General features: G+C 36.7%; 1 protein-coding gene across 38 annotated transcripts in view; it reads right to left on the reverse strand.

The window, feature by feature from the left end:
* Nucleotides 1-24522, reverse strand: part of PTPRD (protein tyrosine phosphatase receptor type D) — a 2142161-nt gene that overhangs the window by 294660 nt on the left and 1822979 nt on the right. For 19 of the 38 annotated variants that reach the window (XM_034663855.1, XM_034663861.1, XM_034663862.1 and 16 more), the window contains 2 exons: nucleotides 22189-22337; nucleotides 18593-18734 (listed from right to left, as the gene is read on the reverse strand). In XM_034663855.1, the coding sequence (XP_034519746.1) occupies nucleotides 18593-18734; nucleotides 22189-22337 (291 nt within the window). The remainder of the gene's footprint in view (nucleotides 1-18592; nucleotides 18735-22188; nucleotides 22338-24522) is intronic. The other 19 variants (XM_034663876.1, XM_034663879.1, XM_034663878.1 and 16 more) reach the window with 1 other exon arrangement.

Raw genomic sequence — 24522 nt, forward strand, 5'->3', positions numbered from 1 at the left:
TGGAGGCTTTACAGAGACTGACATCTTACACATTGTAGACCATTCTAACTCCGGTTACCCACTGAAGCTGAGCACAGCTGAGGAAAGCACTCAATTAGCAACTCCAACTTCAAAGGCTATATTATTCTCTTCTCAATACACATGTGTAACTCCCATTAGCATTAATGGGAGCTGTGGGAGCCCACCGCTCAGAGAATATACCTCCAAGTCTATTTGCTTGATGAGCATGCAATTAAACCTTATGGCTCAAATTTTTCAAAGAGGGCATAGTAAGTACACCAAGTATTCACGCAAAATCAAGTGTGCTCACTTCAGGAAAGTAAGCTATCACTTCTATTTAAACATGAAAAAAGAGTGGTCCAAATTAGGCCTATTGTCATTTCATTAATCCTCTTAGATGTAGACAATGGCCTTTCATAGTGCTTTGGGAAAAAAGTCACTCCTCTATTATAAAAAGTTTAGTCATCTGTTTTCATAAGCATCACTTAACAGACTGGCCTCAAGGATAACAATGTCCAATAAGACCAAGACCATTTTAAGTGAGTTTCCTACACACAAAATCCAGCATGGTACCTACACACGTTCAGTGCCTTTTTGTGTCTTCTACTTAATAGCTTTATTATAACTCAAAGTTAGGAAAAACCCGATTTGGCATTTAAAACAAAATCAATTAGAGAGGAAAATGCTTGCCTCAAATAATAAATGTGTTCTTATTGGGAAATAATGATTTTCATTCCTTTACCTCATTCCAAAGAGACTTGATCAAAATTTTCAACCTGGAATCAATACACATTATAGCTTCAATAAAATATCAACATATGTTTTCTAATCTGTGCTGCATCCATAGACTTGATCATACCTCCATGGAGAGAATAATTTTGACTGATTTAGTACCATTTAAATCATTCATTTTTTCCTTCCCACACACTTTTCCCAATCCTTAAAGAGAAGGTTATAAATAAGAATTTTGCTATTTTATAAAGAAGAGTTAATTAAGCAAATTCAAACATATAGAAGTGAATTATTGATCTAGTATTGGCATATATTATAATTCCCTTTATGATGAAACATCATATTCAGACTTTCTAATTATTTGAGAATTAAGGTTATCTCAGGTACTGGACCATAAGCACAAATCAAACAAATTGCGAACTTGTCGAAAAGACAACACAGTCCCCATCAAGCTTACAAGAGTACTGAGATGTTAGCAAACTTTCCCAATTTAACCTGGCAGATGAGCTAGGTGAATATTCCCACTTCTAAAATTTCATCAAATATGTGGTCTTCATAACAACATTTTGTATTTAATATTTACTTAACACTTTACTTTACCAGTATGATTACCAACCATCTTATCATGGAATTTTAAAGCCAATATGTTAAAGAATGAAGCACCTCAAAATTGAACACAGGGATGCCTTACTTCAGATCCTATGGAAGGCTGAATAAAGAATGATAAACATAGGGTGCCTGGGTGGCTCAGTTGGTTAAGTGTCTGCCTTCAGGTCAGGTCATGATCTGGGGGTCCTGGGATCCAGCCCTGCATCAGGCTCCCTGCTCAGCAGGGAATCTGCTTCTCCCTCTCCCTCTGCCTCCTTCCCCTGTTCATGCTCTGTCCCTGTCTCTTTATCTCTCAAATAAATAGATAAAATCTTTAAAAAAAAGAATGATAAACATAGATGAGATTCTCAATCATAGTCTACGGTTAGCAGAATTATTAGTGATGGCAAATGTGAAAAAGAATTCACCGTTTCTCATCCAAAATGTTGTGAATTGTTTCTATCATACCTATAACCTAACTCAAACTGAGATACCCTATCAGTTTATCTCATACACAGAGCCATCTTTCCAGAGAGAGAGAGAACTGTCGGTTTTATTACAGAGGTCTATGTGGTTTCCTTCCTAGTTTTGTTTTGTTTGTTTCCTTCTGAATTACTCTGGCTAAACATGCCAACAAGTTAGATGTGCTTCCTGGATTGATTATGTCCTCTGTGTTGCTGAGACGACCTTCACCAGCTGATCCAAAACTTATCCAGAGCTTCAGCGGCTACATACACAGCCACTTCTTCCTTAGAAGTAATTTAGCTGGTAATGGTTTAACTGGGGACTAGTAGTGCACGAGATGACATTTATTCGAGTAACCTTATAAGCACGAACCTCCTCTACTTTCTGTAGCTTTTGTCCAAAATATTCGTCTTTAAAAATACATCACTGTGGTGGTCATCTTCTATGGGACTTCACTGTGGTGGTCATCTTCTATGGGACTATTCTGTTCATGTATGCGAAGCCGAAATCTAAGGACCCGCTGGGGGCAGACAAGCAGGATGTTTCAGACAAGCTCATCTCCCTCTTCTATGGACTTCTGACTCCCATGCTCAACCCCATCATCTACAGCCTGAGGAACAAGGATGTTCAGACCGCTGTGAGGTACCTGGTGAGTCGGAAATGCTTTGCCCAGTGAGAGTGGGAGGAAGCAGCATATCTTGTGGTTTGTTCCCATAGGAAATGGCTACTTCATAAGCATAGATTTGTTCGGTGGTCCCACACAACAATTTCATCACAAAACTGCCCAAACAAAGCACATCAGGATGGGACTTTCCTGAATGTCTGACAATGGAACACCAAGCCTTTAGAATGAAGAGGGGGCTGTGTTAAATCACCCAGAAATGAAGATAAGTGACTATTAAATTTTATTTTTATTATGAAAAAATAAGTAAAAACTAAAACTTTGAAAGAAAAAAAAATAAAAAAAAATAAAAATACTTTTTTTTAACATGGTCCCTCTTTATAAAAGAAATAAATATATTTGCATCTGAGAATTCATGAAATTGAGGTGTGTCATGGATGTAAAGCAAATTGATGGCTACTAATTACAATTATCTAAAATACTTGTGGAAAGAAGGGAGAGAGGGAAGAAAGAAGGGAAAGGGGAAGAAAGGAGGGAAAGATGAAGAAGAGAAGGGAAATGTCTACCCAGTGGTGCTGATAAGGGCTGGTCTATGGATTACCTTCTTACAACGTGAGGCGGCTGATAGTTGTATAGTTCTCAGGAGAAGGAACCGCAGTGCCATTTTGGAGAAATGTCTGATGACTGCTCATCAAGTGAATGTGCAAAACCTGGTATATGAAGGTTATTTATTTCTATTCCTAATTACTAGGCTACAGTCAACCTCAGATATGTCACTCAAGCAATTCCGACTTGTAAAGTTTACCTGACATAGTATTTCAACAAATATTTGAGTGCATGCTCTGCAGAGCCCACTGCATATATGCTGGGCATACAAGCATGGAAAAGTCAAATACAGCCTCACCCTCATGAGATAAGCAACAGCAATTTCATTCCTTTTAAAAGTACCCAAAACATCCAAATTATTTGAATTAGAACAGTAGTCATTGAAGCACCAAAATAATAATAAACTGACTGAAATGTTCAAAAAAAGAAGCATTTCTATATGTGTCTGTGTGCATGCACAAAAAGGTGACTTCAATTTATTCTGCTCTTCATCTTCAAATTCTTTTCCAAAAGTTGCCATTAAAAGGCACAACTGATGGGGCAATTTCAGCACAGAACATACTCAATAGGAAATAACTACCTAGAGAACTAAAGATGTACCTTCTTTGAATCTTATTGATTTTTTTTTTAATACTAACTCTGAAACTGGTAGGTTGTCCCATTGAAAGACTTTGATTTTAAATTGCCATTTCTTTTTACACCCAATTAAATTGTCAGTGTAATGAAGAATTGTCCAACTGAGTAGAACTGTGAGGATCTTCTTACCGCTGCTTTCTGCAGTCTTAATTTGCAGATGCTTTTGCCTAAAATAAGAATTTAAAGTCACCTCCTCAACAATAAGACGTGTAAAGTTTCCAGCAACTGCTGTTCAAGACAGACAGTGAAAGAACACTTCACTTCACAAAATAGCCCTCTGTGGGGTATAGCAAAGAGAATATTTTCCTATAATGGTAAGATATTTGAGCTCCGAAAAAGGGATTACCATGCTCTTGATTCTCTGATAAAGACTGAATAAAGACTATAAATACAAAGGGCTTGGTATTTTCCAATTACCTCAGCAATTCTAATAACTGATAATATTCAAAAAGAACAACAAAGCTGTCTCTGGACTGTTGATTTTCATGAAAAATATTGTTTACAAAGTCATGAATGGTGCTCAAAGATTCTCTGAACAATTTTCTTAGTGAAGGAGAACTATTTTCTTGTTAGATTATCAGACTGATAGTAAGGGATCTTGGTAATCTCCATCAACCAGAGATTTTAAAGGGAAAGTCAACTCAGTTCCAACAACTGGCATGACCAGTGCCAACATTCTAACTTCCCATGGTTGCCTCAGACAGACATTTAGGCAGCACTCTTGTAATCAGCCTTTTGGGGGTCCTGAACTCTTCCTTTAAGTGAACACTTTTTAATGCATTTTCTTTGCGACCATCCCTTACATTCCACACAATTCCACTTTTCCATGTTCTCACACCTCTCTTTCTACCCTAATTGTTAAGAAGACTCAAGGATGGGGCGCCTGGGTGGCTCAGTCGTTAAGCATCTGCCTTTGGCTCAGGGCGTGATCCCAGCATTCTGGGATCGAGCCCCACATCAGGCTTCTCCTCTGGAAGCCTGTTTCTTCCTCTCCCACTCCCCCTGCTTGTGTTCCCTCTCTCGCTGGCTGTCTCTCTCTCTGTCAAATAAATAAGTTAAATCTTTAAAAAAAAAAAAAAAAAGACGACTCAAGGATGGTGACAAAATGACCCTAAACAACAAAGCCAGTGGCCCTTCTCACTACCATTAAGATGTTTTTCATATGTTCTCATTCCTGTACTAGGGATCCAAAAAATCAATCCCTCTTACTCATCCATATTGCTTTATATTAACTGTACCCTTTGCAATACAGCACTAGCGGGCAACATGAGGTAGTGAACACAGAAAAGGATTTGGAGTCAGAAAACCTGGTAATCGGGGCGCCTGGGTGGCACAGCGGTTAAGCGTCTGCCTTCGGCTCAGGGCGTGATCCCGGCGTTATGGGTTCGAGCCCCACATCAGGCTCCGCTGCTATGAGCCTGCTTCTTCCTCTCCCACTCCCCCTGCTTGTGTTCCCTCTCTCGCTGGCTGTCTCTATCTCTGTCGAATAAATAAATAAAATCTTAAAAAAAAAAAAAAGAAAACCTGGTAATCAACCACATTTAATATCTATGAGATTTTGGTCAAGCAACTTTTGAACTTTGCTCCCTGTGAACTGAGACCCTCCCTTAGTAGTCCATCATGTACTTAGCAGTCTTCTCGTTCAGGGTTAAGGATCTTCCCTGGATCTAATAGAGGGAATGCTAACATAATAAAATTCATACATTCCCAAACTGACTTGCATACTTGGTGACTATTAATTCCGTAGGAATCTTTTTTCTTTTTCTCTTTCTTTTCTTTTCTTTTCTTTCCTTCCTTCCTTCCTTCCTTCCTTCCTTCCTTCCTTCCTCCCTACCTCCCTCTTTCTTTTTCTCTTTCTCTCTTTCCTTCTCCATCCAATATTGAGAAAGGGAATCTGAAGATCTTTTAGATATTCATTTTACAGATAAATCCTTGAAGGAAGAGGTCCCCACCACTCCTGCACTTCCCTTAGTCTCTTCTGTGACAGAAAAGACTATATAAATATATATAGTCACAGAGAATAAGCTCAGAAATTCATCTGCTGAATTTCAGTAAGTAATGACACCAAACGTTAAACTAGATTATATTACAATTATGAATGCGTAGTGTCTTGCAGAAAAGATTATTTTTGCCTCAGTGATGGTGTTAGTGGTGATACATGGAAGAAGCAAAGGAAAAACTGGCTTTTTCAAATGGAAGAATAAGAGTGAGCAGATCAAGTTTGGTTAGTACATGGAACTCCTGTGTAAAGTGCACAGCAACTCTGTTCCGGGAGAGAGCAGTCTGTACTCACTGCATGAATACAACTGTATGTTCAACAGAAGAGGAAGAAAACAAAGCTAAGATATTTTCCATTAACTTAGGAACTCAAGATCCTATTAATTCCATGCTAATCAATGGAGGGCGAGTCAGGAAAGGCATTAGCTCTTCCATGTTAGATTCACATTTGTGCATTCACGTGGACAGCTATCTTTTTTTTTTTAATCAATCATATGTAAAACAATGCAGATTTTCTTTCCCTTGGTTTTGTCTCAGTGGCAGAGCCAGATTTTGTAAAGTCTGAAGTTTATAAAATTTTAGAGACCTACTTTATGAAAATGAAAACAAAAATATTACTTTCACAAATTTTAGGGGAAAAAAAAAACATAATCAACTGCACATACTCCTGAGCCCTGCCAGGGCTTTGATAGACCCGTGCAAGGAAGGGCCTTGACACCGAGGCTTCCTTAGCTGCAGGGATAAATCTGTCTCTACCTCAACTCCATGCCAGATTACTTCCCCTCTACCATTCCCAACAGATTTTCTGGCAAGAGAAAACAGTGATGGTTTGGTGAGGGTCTTTGACCAAGGATTTATCACTGAAGGATATGAGAAGAATGGCCTTTGAGCCTGATCAATGCTTTTTGCATGTAGTTAGTCAGGCTTCCTTGAAACATACTATGTCAACATTTTTTGTTTCTTTTTAAATTATCAGAAACATATTTTAAACATGTTGATAGGGAACTGGGACAAGACTAGCCCAAACTCCAGTCCTTCTGGGGAAACCCCAGTCCTTCAGGCTAGCATTAAATACCCACTTTGGTTCTTTGTCGTGGGTTTATGGTAAACTACTGTGAAAAATAATTTAAGTCAGAATGGACTCTTTCTCCTAGGCAACGATTTATCTGTTTGTAAGCTGAGATGAGGGAATTCCATTTGCTACTGAGCCAGTGAGTGCTAACTTCATTAATGCATCTTTGCCACAAAGATTAATGGGACTCCCCAGTAAGTCGGCTGTAGCACTTGATGTCAGTTTACAACAGGCTTGGCAATACCTGGAAATTCAGGTCTGTCATCATAAGATATAATGACATTCATAAAACCAGAGTGTAAACAGAAGATCCTTTCGGGTACAGGGCACCAGCCCAAGTTGCTAGGCCTTATGAAGCAGTGTACCTAAGAATGTTCCTGTTTTGGCGTATATGCTAATGATTTCTCCTCAAGGGTAAAAACACCTAACCTCCCATTTTTTTAATAAATAAATATTTTATTATGAAAATTAATTTTGTGTAATGAAGTCTTCTGAAGGAGAAAATGTTTTAAGATATTTTATTAAAATCATTTCATATTTAGGTATGCTTTGTCATCTCTACCTAGAGCAAAAAGGAGTCATAAAAAATGGTAAGTGCAGCCATAAAAACCCCTTTTTCTATTAGTTGGGAGAGAAACAAATAGGTATATAACTTTGAAGGTAATGACTCAAGTTTTTTTTTTTTTAATTGCATCACATTTTCTCAAAACCCACGCGAAGTATACTCCAAATCACCCTATGAATAAAATATAATTTTCTCTCAGAACATTTTTACTCATCAGAAAAAAAGGTGAGTTTAATTTTGGTTGAGGCTTCATATGTCAAACACATCTTACATTTTAACAAACCTTACTGTCATATGGTGGAACACTCAAGGAGACGTTGGTTTTTACACAGGTGCTAGCTTACAAAAGTGTACGCTGAATTCCTGTGAACACACTTCTAAAAATAGACTTCATTATCCCCAACCACAGTATTATACGTATAACTGCCTTGTCATTTTAACCAAAATTATGGTTTCCTGTCAAAAGATTGTAGCTTCCTTGAAGGCAGGTGGTAGTAAAGTCTTTTCCGCCTTTTTATTACCAGCCTCTAACACAATCCCTGAGATAAGGGAGAACCATATCATCGAATGAATAAATTCATGAATAATACAAATTGCTTCTCATGCACTGTGTGCCTTTCCTAAATGTGGAGGCAACATAAACATATTCAGTTATTTCTGAGGTTTTGGGTTTTCTTTTTTAATAAAACCTGAATTGAAGTACTTCTGGAAGAAAACAAAATATTTAGAAACTTCTTTGTTAAACTTGTCATTTGTTCACTCAAACAACAAATATTTACCGAAAATTTATAACGTGTCAAGCATGGCACTGAGTGCTAAATCTTGAACAAAACAAAGCCCTGCCCTCTTAAAACCTCCAGTTGAAGCATGAAGATAACTCTGTTTCAGATAAAAGAAAAGCCTCATCTCATTTTCTCTAGAATACACTCCTCAATAACTTACAAGAGGATGACATTCAAATTTCAATGGCTCTGTGGAGCCCAAATAGTCAGTTGGTGGCTCACCCACCTGGACCACAGGGTTATTGATTGGACAAGGCAGCCTGACTCAACAACTATAAAATGATGTGTCTTTCTAGACTTAGAAAGATGGTCTGCCTACACCAGAAAATTCTTCACACATATGGCAGTGATCTTTAATCAAAAAAATTTAAAATTATTTATTGATAATTATAATAGTACTGGCGATAAAAAAAATTGGTGAGGATAATGATATTCATCACAATGACTCACATTTACTGAGGGTCTAGTACTTTGCTAGAAAGCTTTATGTGATCATTCTCTCAAGTTTAGGGAGCAGTTTTTATTATCTCCACTTGACAAATAAAGAAGCTGAAGCTCAGAGAGGTTGAGAAATGTGTACATAGCCACAGAGCGCATAGTGGAGTCAGGATTTGAACTCAGATCTGTCTGCTGGCAGCACCTGAACTCATAACCACACCTTCTATCACCTGCTACGCCAAAGGTGGTAGCACAGATAATCAAAAAGACAAAAACAAAAACCAAGCAAACAAAAACCTTTTCTATTACCTCTTTAAATATTGATATGATGTATGAGATTTTCTTTTTTTTTTTTCAGATTTTATTTATTTGTCAGAGAGAGAGCACACAAGCAGGGGGAGTGGCAGACAGAAGGAGAAGCAGGCTCCCCGCTGAGCAAGGAGCCTGATGCAGGACTCGATCCCATGACCCTGGGATCATGACCTGAGACGAAGGCAGATGCTTAACTGGCTGAGCCACACAGGCACCCCTTTATTTATTTATTTTATTTGATTGAGAGGGAGAGAGAGTGAGCAGGGGGAGGGGGAAGAGGGAGGGGGATAATCTCAAGCCGACTCTGAGTTGAGTGCAGAGCCCAAAGCAAGGCTTAATCTTACGCCTCTGAGACAAAACCAAGAGTCGGTTGCTTAACCGACTGTGCCACCCAGGCACAGTGATGTATGAAATTATCTCACTTCTTCTAAAATATATAACTAATGATACTGCATTTTCACAGACATTAAAAACAATTAAAGGTTTTTATCTATTTTGTGACCTAGGACAGTGCAGTGTAATAGAACTGAGGCTATGTTTTAGTATGACCCTAGTCAGACAGAGGCAGTCCAAGCAACTGCCTACTAGGTACCAACGTACAAGCATTCTGAAGGCTATGGAAATATGTGTTAATACAACATATGTGTTAATACAACATTAAGCACAAATGTAAGAGGGAAAAAAATGAAGCTAAAATTCTTGGTACTGCATATTAGAGATCATTGCACCAATACTTGATCTTCAGTCATTCCAAATAACTTGGTAACACATGCATGGTTTCAGACTCTCATATCACCTTATTTCCATATGCAAAGTCAATTTTCAGTCATTTATGCTAAGCAATGTTTTATAAGCCATAGCAAACTTATTTTCCAGGATTGCTGATCTTCCCTTTCCATCATCACAGCCATGCATTCAATTCATGAACATTTATTGAATTATTATGTGCTAGGCACTGTCCTAGATGCTGGAGATTCAACAGAGTGCAAGAAGGCTAAACCAAACAGCTTGGCTTTAAATGGACAATGAAGGGAGAAGGAAGGAAATTAGATGATCGGCAACTTTTGTATTTGAATCATTGTGCCACATGCTTTACACATACATGTCATTAATTTCTAAAAACAACCCTGAAACATAGCTAAGATTATCCTCCACTCTGAAGATGAGGAGATTCAAGGTTAGACTCACATAATGTGTCTAACCCCATAGAGTCAGAAACAGTAGACTCTTGATATGAACCCCTGTCTATCTAGCTACAAAGAATATTCCCTTCCCACGGTAGTTCCCTCTGTTTCAACTCTCCCTCTTTATAGCATCCATTGTCTGTCTGGATTTCTGGTTCTCAAACTCACCTTGCATCCTAAAATGGCTATTGGAATAAGGATCACTTTCCTCTTTTGTAAGTAAAGTGAGATTAATTACTGCCCAAATGGTCTCTTACTACATCCTATGTGTTTGCACAACCATATCTATATATCCTTCTTTATATGTATACATTCATCCACAAATATTTTTTGGGTGCCCAGTAAATGCTAGGAATTTTTCAAGGCCAGAGAAAAATGCAATGGAGCTTATATGCAAAGGGGGGAGGGGGACATAAACGTTTCAAGAAATGGAGTACAATTTCACATGGTGAAAAGTGCTATGAAACAAATTAAACAGGGCATACATACACTATATGTAAACACTGAATGTACAAAACACACGCTCACATATTTATATACACAAATATACCTCCCCAACACAACTTTTGGTTTAACTATGCAATGTATAAGTACTGATAATTAATAACTAACTTTATTAAGGGGCCTTAAATTGTTTATTATGTAATAGTTTTCCACCATAATTGATTTTCTAGTTGTCTGATAAATGATAGATCTGTGGATACCAAAAGAATTAAACAAACACACACACAAACAAAAAAAGTGTGAATGTCCATTGAAAACTGTTAATATTGATTTGCTGGTCTCACTCAGGATACACAGCTTCATTCTTTAAATAGCCCTTTCGGTGTTATACTTAAAAAATGTAGGATGTCTTCTGGGAAAACCCAAACTGGTATCAAATTTATCATCCGAACACACGTATCATAAAGCACGAGAAAAAATTTAACAGGGATATACTTGTGGTCTGTATCTATTAGTTACAAAAAAGCCCATTGTGTGAGTATGTACTTAATGCAAGTGAAGTTTAAAAATCAAGGATAAAGCTTAAAAATACAAAAAAAAAACATGGAAAGTTTTTACATGTAAATTAAAACACAATTTCATTTAGAAAGACCGATAAGATAGTTTTTAAATCTTCCTGTTACTTAATAAAATATTTTAAGGAAATTAGGGTGCATGTCATCATATTTGTGTTTAATGTAGCATTAATTCACAAGTCATTGTTTGTTGGTTTGTTTTTAATAAGATAAAAATAAGTTACATGCTCTTTTAAGGAGATATGTAATTAGGATTTTGATAATTAAACTCCAGATGGGGCATTTGGTATACATATGCCCTAAATCCCAATAAATTATGCATGCACAACTTTTAAAACTACATCTTAATTAGTAGCTTAAAATAAAACTAATTTTGAATGCCAGGAAATTGATTTTTTTAATTGTTCAAATTTTATCAATGAAAGTCAACTACATATTCAGTTTTAAATTATAAACATCAATTATGCATAAAGGATTGTGAATTGCATGCTATATTACTTTAAGTATTTTAGCAAACACCTTTGCAAATTTCAAATCATATAGAGACAGTTTATGTTAACTTAGTTACATGATTCCTTGCTTGTGTAGTTTGCTCTCTTTAGCCAATGGAGTATGTCCCAACCTCATTTTCTTCTATTACTCCTTTTTACTTCTACTCTATTCTGAGGTACTATTGTCTATACCCACTTGTGATGGTTAATTTCATATGTCAACTTGAATGGGCCATAAGATGGTCAGGTAGTCGGCCAAAGCTTATTCTGAGTGTTACTGTAAGGGGTTTGGATGAGGTTAACATTTAAATCAATAGAGCCAGTAACGCAGATCGCCTCTCCTAATGTGAGTGGATCTCAGGCAATCAGTTGAAGGTCTGAATAGAATAAAAAGGATGACTCTCTCCCTGTAAGAGAATTCCTCCTGCTTAACTGCCTTTCAAATGGGACATTAGCTTATTCCTGTCTTCAGACTCATCCTGAAACCTTAGCTCTTCCTGAGTCTCAAGCCTGACAACCTTCAGACTCTATCATCAAATGTCCTGGGTCACCAGCTTACCAACTCACCCTGCAGATCTTGGGAGTGGTAACCCTTCTTAAGAGCATGAGCCATCTCCTTATAATAAATCATATATCTATGTATTTATGTGTATATATGTGTGTGTATAATGATATAATAAATCATATATATATTATATATAATAAATCATGTATATATCATATTCATTCCATTTCTGTGGAGAACCCATCTGCTGCCACATATCTAGCAATTTCTTACCTATGCAATTATGTTCATGAAACTTTTCTCTATCCCTAATACTTTATCACACTCATTCTGCCTGATAAAATCCTACATTCTTTAAGCCTCAATTCAGAAGTCTCTTCCCTCCCATGACGTATCATCAAGGTAGGACATTTCCACACTTTGCACACCCATGGCACATTAGCACTGTTGTCTTTCATGTCATACCTGTCTGTGGCTGATCAGCTGAAAGAACATTGTTCTTCCAGGAAAATATCCTTTATAAGTACATCAAAAGTAAATAACCTAAGGGCTAGAATACATTGTCACAGCAGAATACAGTGGTGATTACTTCTGCCTGGCTGAAACCCAAAGAAAATCTTAGCTGTATGACCAAGAAAAAAAAAATCATTTCGAACTCTCTAGACCTTGGTTTCTTACATCAAAAATAAGAGATTCAGCTAGGTAAACACCAAATTCCCTCCCAGATCAACATTTCCACAGTGCCATTAATAGCCAATTGATAGTAAATACTCACATGACTTAATATTCATTCTAAAATTGTTAAAAATAATAGGAAGCCAAAAGAAAAAAAAATTGTTCTCACTTAAATGCAATGATTTACAAGTGCATTCATTTTCTCTGAGCCCTTTAAGACATAATCCCAGTGTGGAAAAAGTAGTGATGACGACTCAAAGAAAGCAGCATGCATCACCAACAGAATGGTGCTTAAAAGACTGATCACAAGGAAACATGAAAAAGCCTCAGCTCACAAGTGCACTTTCTCCCAAATGTTATCAGTTTTCACATCTCTCCTTACAGCGGTCTCCCATGGACCTGTGCACATGGGCTCCTGCCCTGATGACCACTAACACATTAAGAACAGCTACTTTTGAGGACTCAAGATCTCACTACCGGAAGTCAGAAGGTTCTGTGTACTGTCATGGCTCTGCCCACCACCCCCTCTTTTCAGCAAGGAAGTGGAGTACACAGGAAGGCTTTATCATGTTGTTATCAATTTATTCCAACTACTCAACTATTTTATGAGCCTTTTCAAGTAATCTTCACTCAGTACCATAATTGTCAGCAAGTTTGTTCTGTGTTGGCCACCCTTCCTTTTGTTTCAGTCTTTCATAAAAATCCTTTTGTGTGACAGTCAAGCAGCTGTGCTTTGTTCTTTAATGTTCCTAGCCTGGATCCCCAGCCGAGACCACTTTATAACATAAACAGCAAAGTACCATTTTCACAGCGGGGACAACTGTGTTCATCTTCAAAAAGAGGCATTAATAAAATGAGACTGTAATGAACATGCTAATTCTGATCACAGGGTACTGCACAATGGTGGAGAGCGTCGACCGCCTTCTCCCTGAAAGATTGTAAAAGTTGTTGTTTTTTTTTTAACAACTGCTATAATGGCTTACATTTTTTGAAACCGACATATTATGCAAACATTTCTCTCCATTTCCCAATGAAATGCCTTCTCTGTCTCATCCAACTTGCTCACTGTGTGTTTTACTATCTCAGTTACAGTCACCTTCTGGGAGCATATTTTATCCATCTTGCAAGAACTGGCTTCTGAAATAGGCGTGTCACTGAATCATAGGAAGCTAGAGAGAAGAGATCTCAGTGATCCCAGTCCATTGTCTGCCTTCTCTGTGCACGTGAAGATAAAAATAACAATAATAATAAGTGAAGAAGAACGGGGAAGTAGGGAAGTTAACACATTTGCTCAAGATGCCATAGCTATTTTGGAACAGAGCCACAGTTGGAACTCAAATTACCCATGACTGAGACTTGGGAATTTTGTATATTGTCTTGATGATGACCATTCATAAGACAGGATGCATTTGTGTAGAGTAAACATAAGTATCATTTCACAAAATACATTTGCAAAACTAGGTAATTAAATTGTCTCATATTTAGTTATCTTTTTAGGCAATAATTTTACTTTAGATGTGTTCTATGAAAAAGCTAGTTTCCTTTAAGTAGGTAAGAGTAACAATGTTTATACCCTGTTTTGTTGTGGTAGTGCTGGTGGTAGTTTTGGGGGCAGTGCTGTTTGGGAATAAGCAAGTCTCCAAAAATAATCTGCTATGTTTAAAAAAACAATGTATTACATGCAGTTTTGGATGATAATAATACATGTATTTTCTGAATACCATTTGAAAAATATCTAAATTCAAGAAACATGACATATAGTCAGACAATTAGATGCAAAATTAGTAACATCTCACTTTCCCTGCCCAGTGGCAGGCGACATGTAACTGAGAGAACATTTTCATCCCCAGTTAATCATTATATAAATGTATACTACAGATTTGCACCTGACAATCTTTGGTCAGTAAGAAATTATGAACAGTGAACCAAACATTCAGAAAGAACTAAATCCATCTGGATAATGATCCTCTTCTTAAAAACACCCTCTCTGGTCCTACTTGTACCCTTGAAAGCCTCATCTGTAATCTAAAAACCTTCAAATTCTACAATTAGGCAAGTCTCAGCCCTTAATAACCTCTCAGTGACACCTGAAGCCTTGACAAAGTTCTGCTCTAGAGGGAAAACATGTGTATCACAGATACACACATCAGCATCATCAAGTACTGTAGAACAAGGGAGCTGGTTTTTGCTTGTGTTTCCATGGGCAGAGCAGCCAAAAAATTTAAAATATGACCTAGGGGCCATAAGTACTGCATTCAACTCCACATTGTCCTACTACTTCTTCTATGAACTACGATGCACAGTGTATAAGTGGTAATTGCCTAAATATCTCATTTCAGGGCATGTTCAGCCTGAGCTTGTAGTTATCCTTCCTTATGAAAACAGTTTTTCAGAGCGAGGGTAATTTGAAGCGAGCTACAGAGGGAAAGTTTCCCCTGAAATACTCCCTTTAATGCACATGGGTGGTCAGAGTATTATTTCACTGTCTTCTGCATTAGCCACACAGTTCAGATGTTTAAATCTCCAATTAATTAGGTTCTCTAGTAGCCTGTGTGAAATAAATTAGTGATCTCCATCCAGTCCACTTAGACAAAACCCATCATGACAGTTGGCACATTTTTGGCATTGTCAGCAAAGTAGGGAAAGAGTAAATGACCCATGTGGATGAAATGGGCATCTGATGAGGGCCACTGACTGAAAGTGTATGGCAGTTCCAGCCAACAGCAGAGCACAGAGCTTGAGTATCTGCCAAGGTGATTTGCAAGAGCAAGTGAACTTAAAATGGGCACAAAGCTCATCAGGTGTTGTATGCAGCTCATCACATTCATTTTAATTAACTGTGCACCATGTTCATATTCTATGAATGTGATTTTACTACTGGGATATTTTGCCAAGACTATTATTAATAGAATTATAAATAGTTATTTAGAAATTTTAAACTAGGAGGTAACCCTAGGGAACAAAGATAATTCCCAACCCATTTATTTCATCCCATAGGGATGTATGAAAAGTATTCTAAGTTATGTTTAGACTACTTTCCCATTATCCAAAATACCTTTGAGTTTTTCTCATGAAACATTTCCAAAATTGCTAAGCATAGTCTTTTAAAAAAAGGTTTAACTATCTTTACTAGAATCATAAATTTTCATACAGATGTACTTACATATGATAGCTATTCACACAGAAAGCCAAGATCATATTAAAATGCTCACATGTATTTGTTTTATAGGGGAGCTTGTTGATTAAAGTAGATGAGATGGGGGTCCCTAATCAGCTGCGAGGCAGGAAAACATAAATCCATGTGAAAGTCTAAGTAAAATGATATTTTCTTCCGAAGCTTTTGCTAATCTCTTCATCAATGCATAAAGATTAAATCAAGCCAAATGACTGTCACTGTTTCCTTTTAAGGGGTGAATTCAAGGAAGTCAGAAGGTAAAGAAAAAAAAAAAAGGTTTTTGGTAAATTTGACTTTATCGTACCTTTGTATTACACTTTCTACATAACAGCATTAGTTCTGAACTAGGTAAAGAAATGAAGATTTAAATTTTAAAAGAAAATTAACAAATGAGTCTGAGTTTGCTTCAGATGTGAACACCTGAAGAAATTATTCTACAATTTCAGACCTGCTAAATTCATGTGAACACATATATGTATATTCACATATGTACATATATTTTGAAGTACATGTTAGAGTCTTCATAAACAGAGTCACTAAAACTCCTTCCAGTTCTAAAATCTGACTTCTAACTCCCACCTGCTTTTTCTCCCCCCTAATATCTTATTCCTGCCTGAGAGATTTTAGTCTTTCCATTACCTTTTCAAATCTTTATTTTTAAAAGATTTTATTCATTTATTTGATGAGAGGGAGTGAGAGAACACAAGCAGGGGGAACAGCAGAGGGAGAGGGAGAAGCACCTTCCCCGCTGAGCAGGGATCATGACCCTGGGATCAGGACCCAAACTGATGGCAGACGCTTAACCGACTGAGCCACCCAGGCGCCCCTCAAATCTTTAAAATACATTTCTTTCCAAATCCATTCATACGGTTCAATTATTTGTAGTTCACGGACTATGATTTCTACTCTCCTTGAGTGGGCTTACTGTCCTTCATGAGTTAGAGCTGGCTTTCATGCTTTAGAATTGATAGCTATGACCCATCTGGGTATGAATGACCTTATCTGGGGTTGTACATGCTGAATTGTGGGGGCATCTCTGTGGGGTGAATACTTGCATGGCTGCCTCTTTTACACTCTGTGCGAGTCACTGTATCTGACCAGTTTTTATGTTTGCTTCTAGGTCCTGAGAATTGCACTGCTGAAGTACTGCTAGAATTCTCACCTTTATGCAGAAAGCTGATCTAGCTCTTCTTACTTTCATTTTATTTTATACAAGCCTACGTGCTGCTGCAGAACTAAAACTCCAGCCCTAAAGCATGTAGTCCTTCTGCTTATTATAAATTGTCTATTCTCTGGAGATTCTCTGTTTTTAGTACCTGGAAACTTCTTTCTTGTTTGCAAGACTAACCATGCATTTAGTTTTATTTTCAGATATTTTATCAACATCTCAATGTGTTTACAGGAGGATGAGAACTTTGTGTATGAACGTAGCTTCTCATAATGGACAGAAATGTAGCTCAAATCTGACTAACTTGTTTTTAAGCATTATTCTATTACATGCATTTAAAAGATCTCTATCTAGTTGGTCAGTATTTCTCCTGAGACTTAGTAAGAGAGTTACAATATTTGAAACATATTTTAAGATATGTAAGTAAATAATTTCATTTTCTAGGCTTCTTGGATTAACTAATTGATTTTGGTAATCAAAGATTACCAAAGATCTAGAAGGAAATGTTTTTGATTTTATAAAACATACAAAGCTAATACATCACACAATGGGGAAAAAAAATGGAGTGGAGAACAAATGTTCTTAATCCATGTTATATTCCTCTGTGGTATTGCAATTTTGATCCCTTTTTTCTACCTCCCTTCATCTTAAGAAAGTTTATTTTCGTAACTGGTGGAATCAAGAAAAATGAAGTTCAAAGCAAAACACAATGAAAAAGCAAATAAAAGTGTGTATGATAGAGAAAGACATAAAGGCACAGAAGTGTTAGTCTGGAGATGTCAACTACTAGTTAAGCCAATTCAGGCAATATTCTTATCTCTTCACAAAATGTTGATGCAGAGATACACAGCAGAGTGTTATTAATCACTAGCCTTTATTCTCTAGTACTGCCATTCTAAAGAAAGTCTAGAAAGCAGACCCACTGTATAGGAGATTTGACAAGTCATCTCATACTTTGGACAAACTGCATAAGCCACATAGTAGGAGACACAGCAGGGGGCATACTGTTTCCACTCACTTTGCATTAACAGATGTTAGTTCAAAAAACATAAAAGACTGAAATAAAAGCATATTTTTTGACATAGAGACGTAAGTTGCCTTTGTTTTCCTCAATTTCTCCATTTTTAAGGAACTCATCTTTAGGTAGAAGATGTTCCTTCAATTTTGCAAATATCAATGTCAACTGTGGTAATCTGTAAAAAGTAGTGGCCAACCTTGATACAAAGAATCCATAAAGAAGCAATGCTAACATGAAAAGACTAGCATGTCCTGTTTGCTTTCTAGGTACTCTACCAAAAATCATAATGGTATTTGGCATTGGAAATCAGTACTTCTCTGAGATTTTCTTTTCTCTACCTGGGTAGCATTCTTCAAGACCCATGAGAAAAGGCACCCACTCTCTGTTTAAAAGTTTCACCCTTTAAACATTGTATTTAAATTCATTTCCCACTTAAGAGTCATGACAACTCTATTTTTTTTTTTTTAGTCCTACAAAAGAACACCGGGAATACAGATATTCAATAATGACACAAGCAACAACCTTGTACTTGAGTACTTACCACGCAAAACTGTGAGTCTGGTGGATACACTTATTTCTCCCACGTTATTCGAGGCCACACATTCATAAATGGCCTCATCCCGTGGAGTCCGTAAGGGTTGTATTCTGAGAACTGATCCAGATCCATCGTCAAACTCTATTACCTATTAGAGGAAACAATAGCTGTCACAGGTGTTGTTACAATTTTCTACCTCTCAGCTAAACCTTAATAGAATGTGAACCAGTTTTTTGTCTCAGAATAAACGCAGCAGCATTTTTAAGATCGAATTTTGATACAGAGTAGTAAAACAGAATTACTGGTTTAATTTAATGAATCCTCTCCTGAACAAAGGGAAAGACATGTAACTACAAATGCAAAGTCTACGGAAAACCATCCATGGTCTACTCCTGAAAATATTCTAGTATGTGTATCTAGGACAATTGACCCTGTTAATTTTGCAAGAGACTTGTTGGCTATGATCGATAACCTTCTCGAATTATTCTCTCACAGCATGTATGCATATGTGGATCTACTCAATAATTGGACTGTAAGGTGAAGACATAATGCATACCACCACAGACAGCTCTTCTGGCTTACAGTGTTTCACCCTGAACAGTATAGATGAGCAAATCATGAAGAGAAACTGCATAAATCTAATACTTAGGCAGCCAACGAGATGGCTTTCACAACCCAAGAGACTGATGGCATGCATTAATTTTGCCATAAATCATTCCAGTATTTGTTCTAGCTTAGCATTTTCTGCATTTTTAGGGCATTTTTGCTGTAAAATGGAGGCTTGCTTCACCAGGCAGAAAATGAATGTCCTAAAGAGTAAGCCTGAATTCACTATCATTATGGACTATACTCTGCAGCAGTTTAGCAATCCTAGATATTTGTCAGCTAATTCACGTACTACTTCAAAAGATGATGATGACGATGATGATGAGGTTGATAAATATGGGTACAGAACTGAGGAATCCTCTACTTGTCTCTTCTTTAACTATGCTGTGTTCTTGCAGCTGCTCACTGAGGTGCTGTGCTTTCTGGTTTTGGTGAGGATTTTTACATTTCCCTGTGACTAATAGATCCAAGTGCCCAAATTATGAATTGATAATCCCTTATAAATACATTTATTGGGATGTTCAATCCCTGATTTTGTGCGTAAATGTGCTTATGTCAACATATGGAAGAAAGATTGAATGTTTTTAAAATATATCCACTTCAGGTCCTTTCTGTATTCTATTTATGTTTTAAATTCAAAGAGATAGCCAAAATGTCTCACTTCCTAATGCACTGCAATTTATTTTCAACTTTATTAAGCATATATTTTAGAATGAATCCACTATGCATGATGGGAGAGAAAAAGTTTCATAGTTACTAGAATCTTTGACAAGTATGCCATAATCGAATATATATACATATATATTTATAAACATCTATATATATTTATAAACATTTAATTTATAAACATTTATATATACTTATAAAAATAAATATATGTATTTATAAATATATATATTTATGAACATCTCATGGCTTAATGTAGAGAAAGGTTTAAATATCCTTAATCCCAATTTAAATTTTGACTTTTTCCAGTTTTATTGAGAAATAATTGGAAAACATCACTGTATAAAGTTTAAGGCATATAAAGTGATGGTTTGATTTACATGTATTGTGAAATGACTACTATGGTAGGTTTAATTAACATCCATCATCTCATATAGATGCAATAAAAAGAAAACAAAGAAATTTTTCTCCCTGTGATGAGAAGACCTACTGTCTTAATGACTACTAACTGTTATGTGCCGCTATATGTTTATATTTCTGAACTATTTCTTAGGGTTAGACCCATCCTCTTTCAACAAACACTATACTACACATTACACGCTAGTGTTGCAATTTCCAATTTGAAAACCTTATTTAATACCCAGGATTGATTGTGCCCTACTTACTCTAAGCCAGACATTTTATTTGCCACTGGAGATAGAAGAAGCAAAACCAGTCTCACTTAGAGCTCTCATAGGCTTTATAAACTTGCAAAACAAACAAACAAACAAAATACATATATACTATGACAGATTTTAAAGATTCTCAACCGAAGACCCAACACTATTTGATATACATGCTTCATGTAAAAATAACTAATTTTCCTTGGCTGTGTTTATATGATTCTCATTAGGAATTATGTAATGAGCAGAGCTCATGCTTTGAAACGTTTACTATTATAATTTAATCTTTGTTACAAGATTTTGTCAAGAGCCTACTGTCACCAGCAAGTATGATGTGAAACTCCTCTTTGATAAAAAATTCAATTTCATTTAAACTAAAACACACACACACACACACACACACATCATTTTCTACATGATATAGGAAATATTCTCGATGATTAAGATTTTTTTATGTTTAATCACTGTAGGTATTTGATTTTCAAACAAACATAATTTTAAATTTATCATTTGTAAACTGCAGTCTACATTTAAATTTCTACCAGTGTAATAAATTATACCATTTATAAGGCATCTGGATCATTTATTGCTCTGTGAAAACTGGTAAAAAATTAGTAAAGTCAAAATGTTCTGAATTTTGTACTTGCTATATTTCTTTCAACTAGAAATTGCCTTTAATTTGCCAAACTATGAATTAGGCTATGAAGTATGTCAGAAACTCAGGTAAGAGAAAGTGAGTTTTATATTTCAGGGCAGTTTGGAGATCTTTGTATCCTCTAAGAATCAAGCTATTCTCTCCATGTCTTAAAATTCAAGTACGTTATTGTGTGCTTCTTCCAATTTTTCTCTGCATATCTTATTACCTATTTTTCTCCTCCAAAAATGAGCATATTCCTGAGCCATTAGTTAGTCTCCTTAAAAACATTCAAAATAATATCTGAATGATGCCTCATCATCTTCAAGTCACTGAGCTTTCTTGAGGAATTTATTCAAGGCTTTAACTGCAATATCAACCTGGTTGGGTATGTTCTTCCAGAGTAGTGCTTAGCCCAACAACTGGAGCTAATTTCCCATTTTAGTTCATGGTACTTGTAAAACACAGCTGTGAGGTGCAGTGGACAACTTCATTTGCTGCCCAGTACTCATTCCTTTTGTAATAGGCACCTGAATCCCCTGTGGGAAAACATTGCTTCCCCACTCCAGGCCATGGGGTTGGATGGAACTGACTTCACTCCCAACAACAGAGGTAGATTCTGATTAACGTAAATTAGTGGGCCTCTACCATCCGGTTGTCCATATACACTAGTCCAGGGACAAGCAAGGAAAAGCTGGGAGCATAGGAAGCTTTCACTCATCTTCTAGCCTTGGTTGTGGGAGGATGTGAGACTGCCATATTGCAATCTTAAGGGGAAACAGTCTGAGGATGAGGCTAACAGATGGAAGCCAGGAACACTGAGCCTGGTACAATTAAATACAAAAGTTAGTCACCTGACCCACAAATTTCCTTTCAAAAAGCCACTTAGAACTAAGTTTTCCAACATAAGTAACAAAAAAAAAAGGCCGTATCTCCGTGATTAGCACACTTCATATCACAGTAAAACAAGCAATATACAAACCAAAGATACAGCAGATACATTTTCCCCCAGAGAAACAGAACAATGGACCTAATACCTCAAATCTCTGATTGCTGACTTTCTTTCCTTTTTTGTTCCAGACAATTTTAGGTCTTGGGTCTCCTGTCGCTTGACAAATGAAAGAGGCAACTCCTCCAGAGACCCCTGTCTGGTCAACGGGAGTTCTTGTAAACCTTGGAGGTGCTGAAATAAAAAGAGACAAACATCACAATTACATGGAAAATTGAAACACAGAGTGTTACCCCACTGCCACCGCTTTCCCCACAGCCCTCAACCCCATCGAGGCCAATACACACATACATATGTGCACACACCAGGATTACAAAATTAGAAAAGCACCTTTTACTTTTAAGGGTAGTTTAAAGGGGAGGGAGGTAACTTTCTGGTCAAGATATCCACTAGTGCTTTTATTGCTGAAATCTGTATTAAGGCAGAGATCCAATAACATCCGAAAAGCAACATCACACATTAATTTTTATTACCAGTATAAAAAAAATCCAATTTGTCCTCTGTAACAAAATGAGCTCATCAATCAAAGTGAGTAAAATTTTAGCTCCTTGCTTTGATGCCATTATCAGGGCACTGCCAGAAAGCAGCACTGCCACTGCTAAGCCATTAAAATTAGTGACATTTAAGAGAAATTCTAGGAAATTTTAAAGAGACAAGAAATATAGCCCTGAGTTAGAAGGTTTGGCAAGAAACAGAAATAGGAAAAAATGGTAAAGTGACTCCTTAACCTAAATATTGTGCTCTGCCTTACTTGAAACTTAACTTCACAATTTGCATAAAAGATGAGTCAAGAAGCCTCCAAAGTCATAGGGGGGGAAAAAGGGAATTCCTATAAAGAAAGATATAGACTTTAAGATTCCTAAAGATGAAAGGCTAGAAGTTAGAGGGTTTTTAAATGTTCTTTACTTTCTTAAAATGTTCCTAACATTCACCCTCTCTCTTCAAAACCTACTTATTATCCATCTTGCATTTCCAGATCTAGAAATCTATTATATGAAAATTAAATAATGAAGATGGGTATTTATGCACAAGGTTATCTATTATGCCATTTATTTAGCAAAGACTATACATACCCTAAATATGAAATAAAATTAGAATTGACAGTGAAATGAACTATGGTGTGATGACAGAACATCATACAAACAGTCAACATTATATTGACAAAGTTTTTATAATATGACATGAGAAATAGTTGTGATTCAATGATAAGCCACAAAAGCATCATACACAATTCAATATGAGGGGTATCAGATAATAAAGAAAAATGCACCCCAAAAAGATGGGACAAAATGTGCTAAAACACCAATGGTGGTTTGGAGGGGAAGTATATTCATTATTTTTCCTACTTCTTTACATTTTTCTCACATCCTTGAGTTCTTGCAGTTATGTTGTAATTAAATTTTTTTTAATTCAAAAGCATCTTACTTTTCCGTTTCATTTTCTTATTCCTATTACAAATTTCCTCTTACTGTTTTTCAGTTAAATATTATTTAAAAAAATGGTTTTAAGCAACTGTAGCTAACATTTATTTTGAAAATAACCCTTAGATTTTAAGAAAGAAGAAAATAACAATGTTCCTCACTGTTTGCTCATCACCATATTTTCTCTGACTTGTTTTCACATTTCCCACGTGATGCTCCTGCAGGTTTGATGGGGTGTCCTGACTCTCATCTTGGTTTTCCTGGAGTCAGGGAGGCCAGACTCACATCTCAGCTCCACCATAATGTATATGTATCAACTTGGGGAAAAAATGTCTCACTTTCCTGTCTCTGGTTGTTTTTGTTTGTTTTGTTTTGTTTTAAGATTTAATTAATTAATTTATTTGAGAGGGAGAGAGAGAGAGAGTAGCATGCCCTCCAGAAAGAGCACGTGGGTGGAGACGAGCAGAGGCAGAGGGAGAGAGAATCTCAAGCAATCTCCATGCTGAGCGCAGAGCCTGACATGGTGCTCAACCTCACAACTTGGAGACCATGGTCTGAGCTGAAGCCGAGTCAGATGCTTAACTGAGTAAGCCAGCCAGGTGCTCCCTAACTTTCCTATTTCTTAACTGCAAAAATATGAAATGTAAAATAAATTATTTTTCAGAAATCCCTTCCATTTTTAAGGTTTTCTAGCTTAGTGTATTATCTTCACGATGAAAGAAAGAAAGAAGAGTTTGGGGCGCCTGGGTGGCACAGCGGTTAAGCGTCTGCCTTCGGCTCAGGGGGTGATCCCGGCGTTATGGGATCGAGCCCCACATCAGGCTCCTCTGCTATGAGCCTGCTTCTTCCTCTCCCACTCCCCCTGCTTGTGTTCCCTCTCTCGCTGGCTGTCTCTATCTCTGTCAAATAAATAAATAAAATGTTTAAAAAAAAAAAAA

The sequence above is a fragment of the Ailuropoda melanoleuca genome, chromosome 7 (genome assembly GCF_002007445.2).
Source record: "Ailuropoda melanoleuca isolate Jingjing chromosome 7, ASM200744v2, whole genome shotgun sequence".
Lineage (NCBI taxonomy): Eukaryota > Metazoa > Chordata > Mammalia > Carnivora > Ursidae > Ailuropoda > Ailuropoda melanoleuca.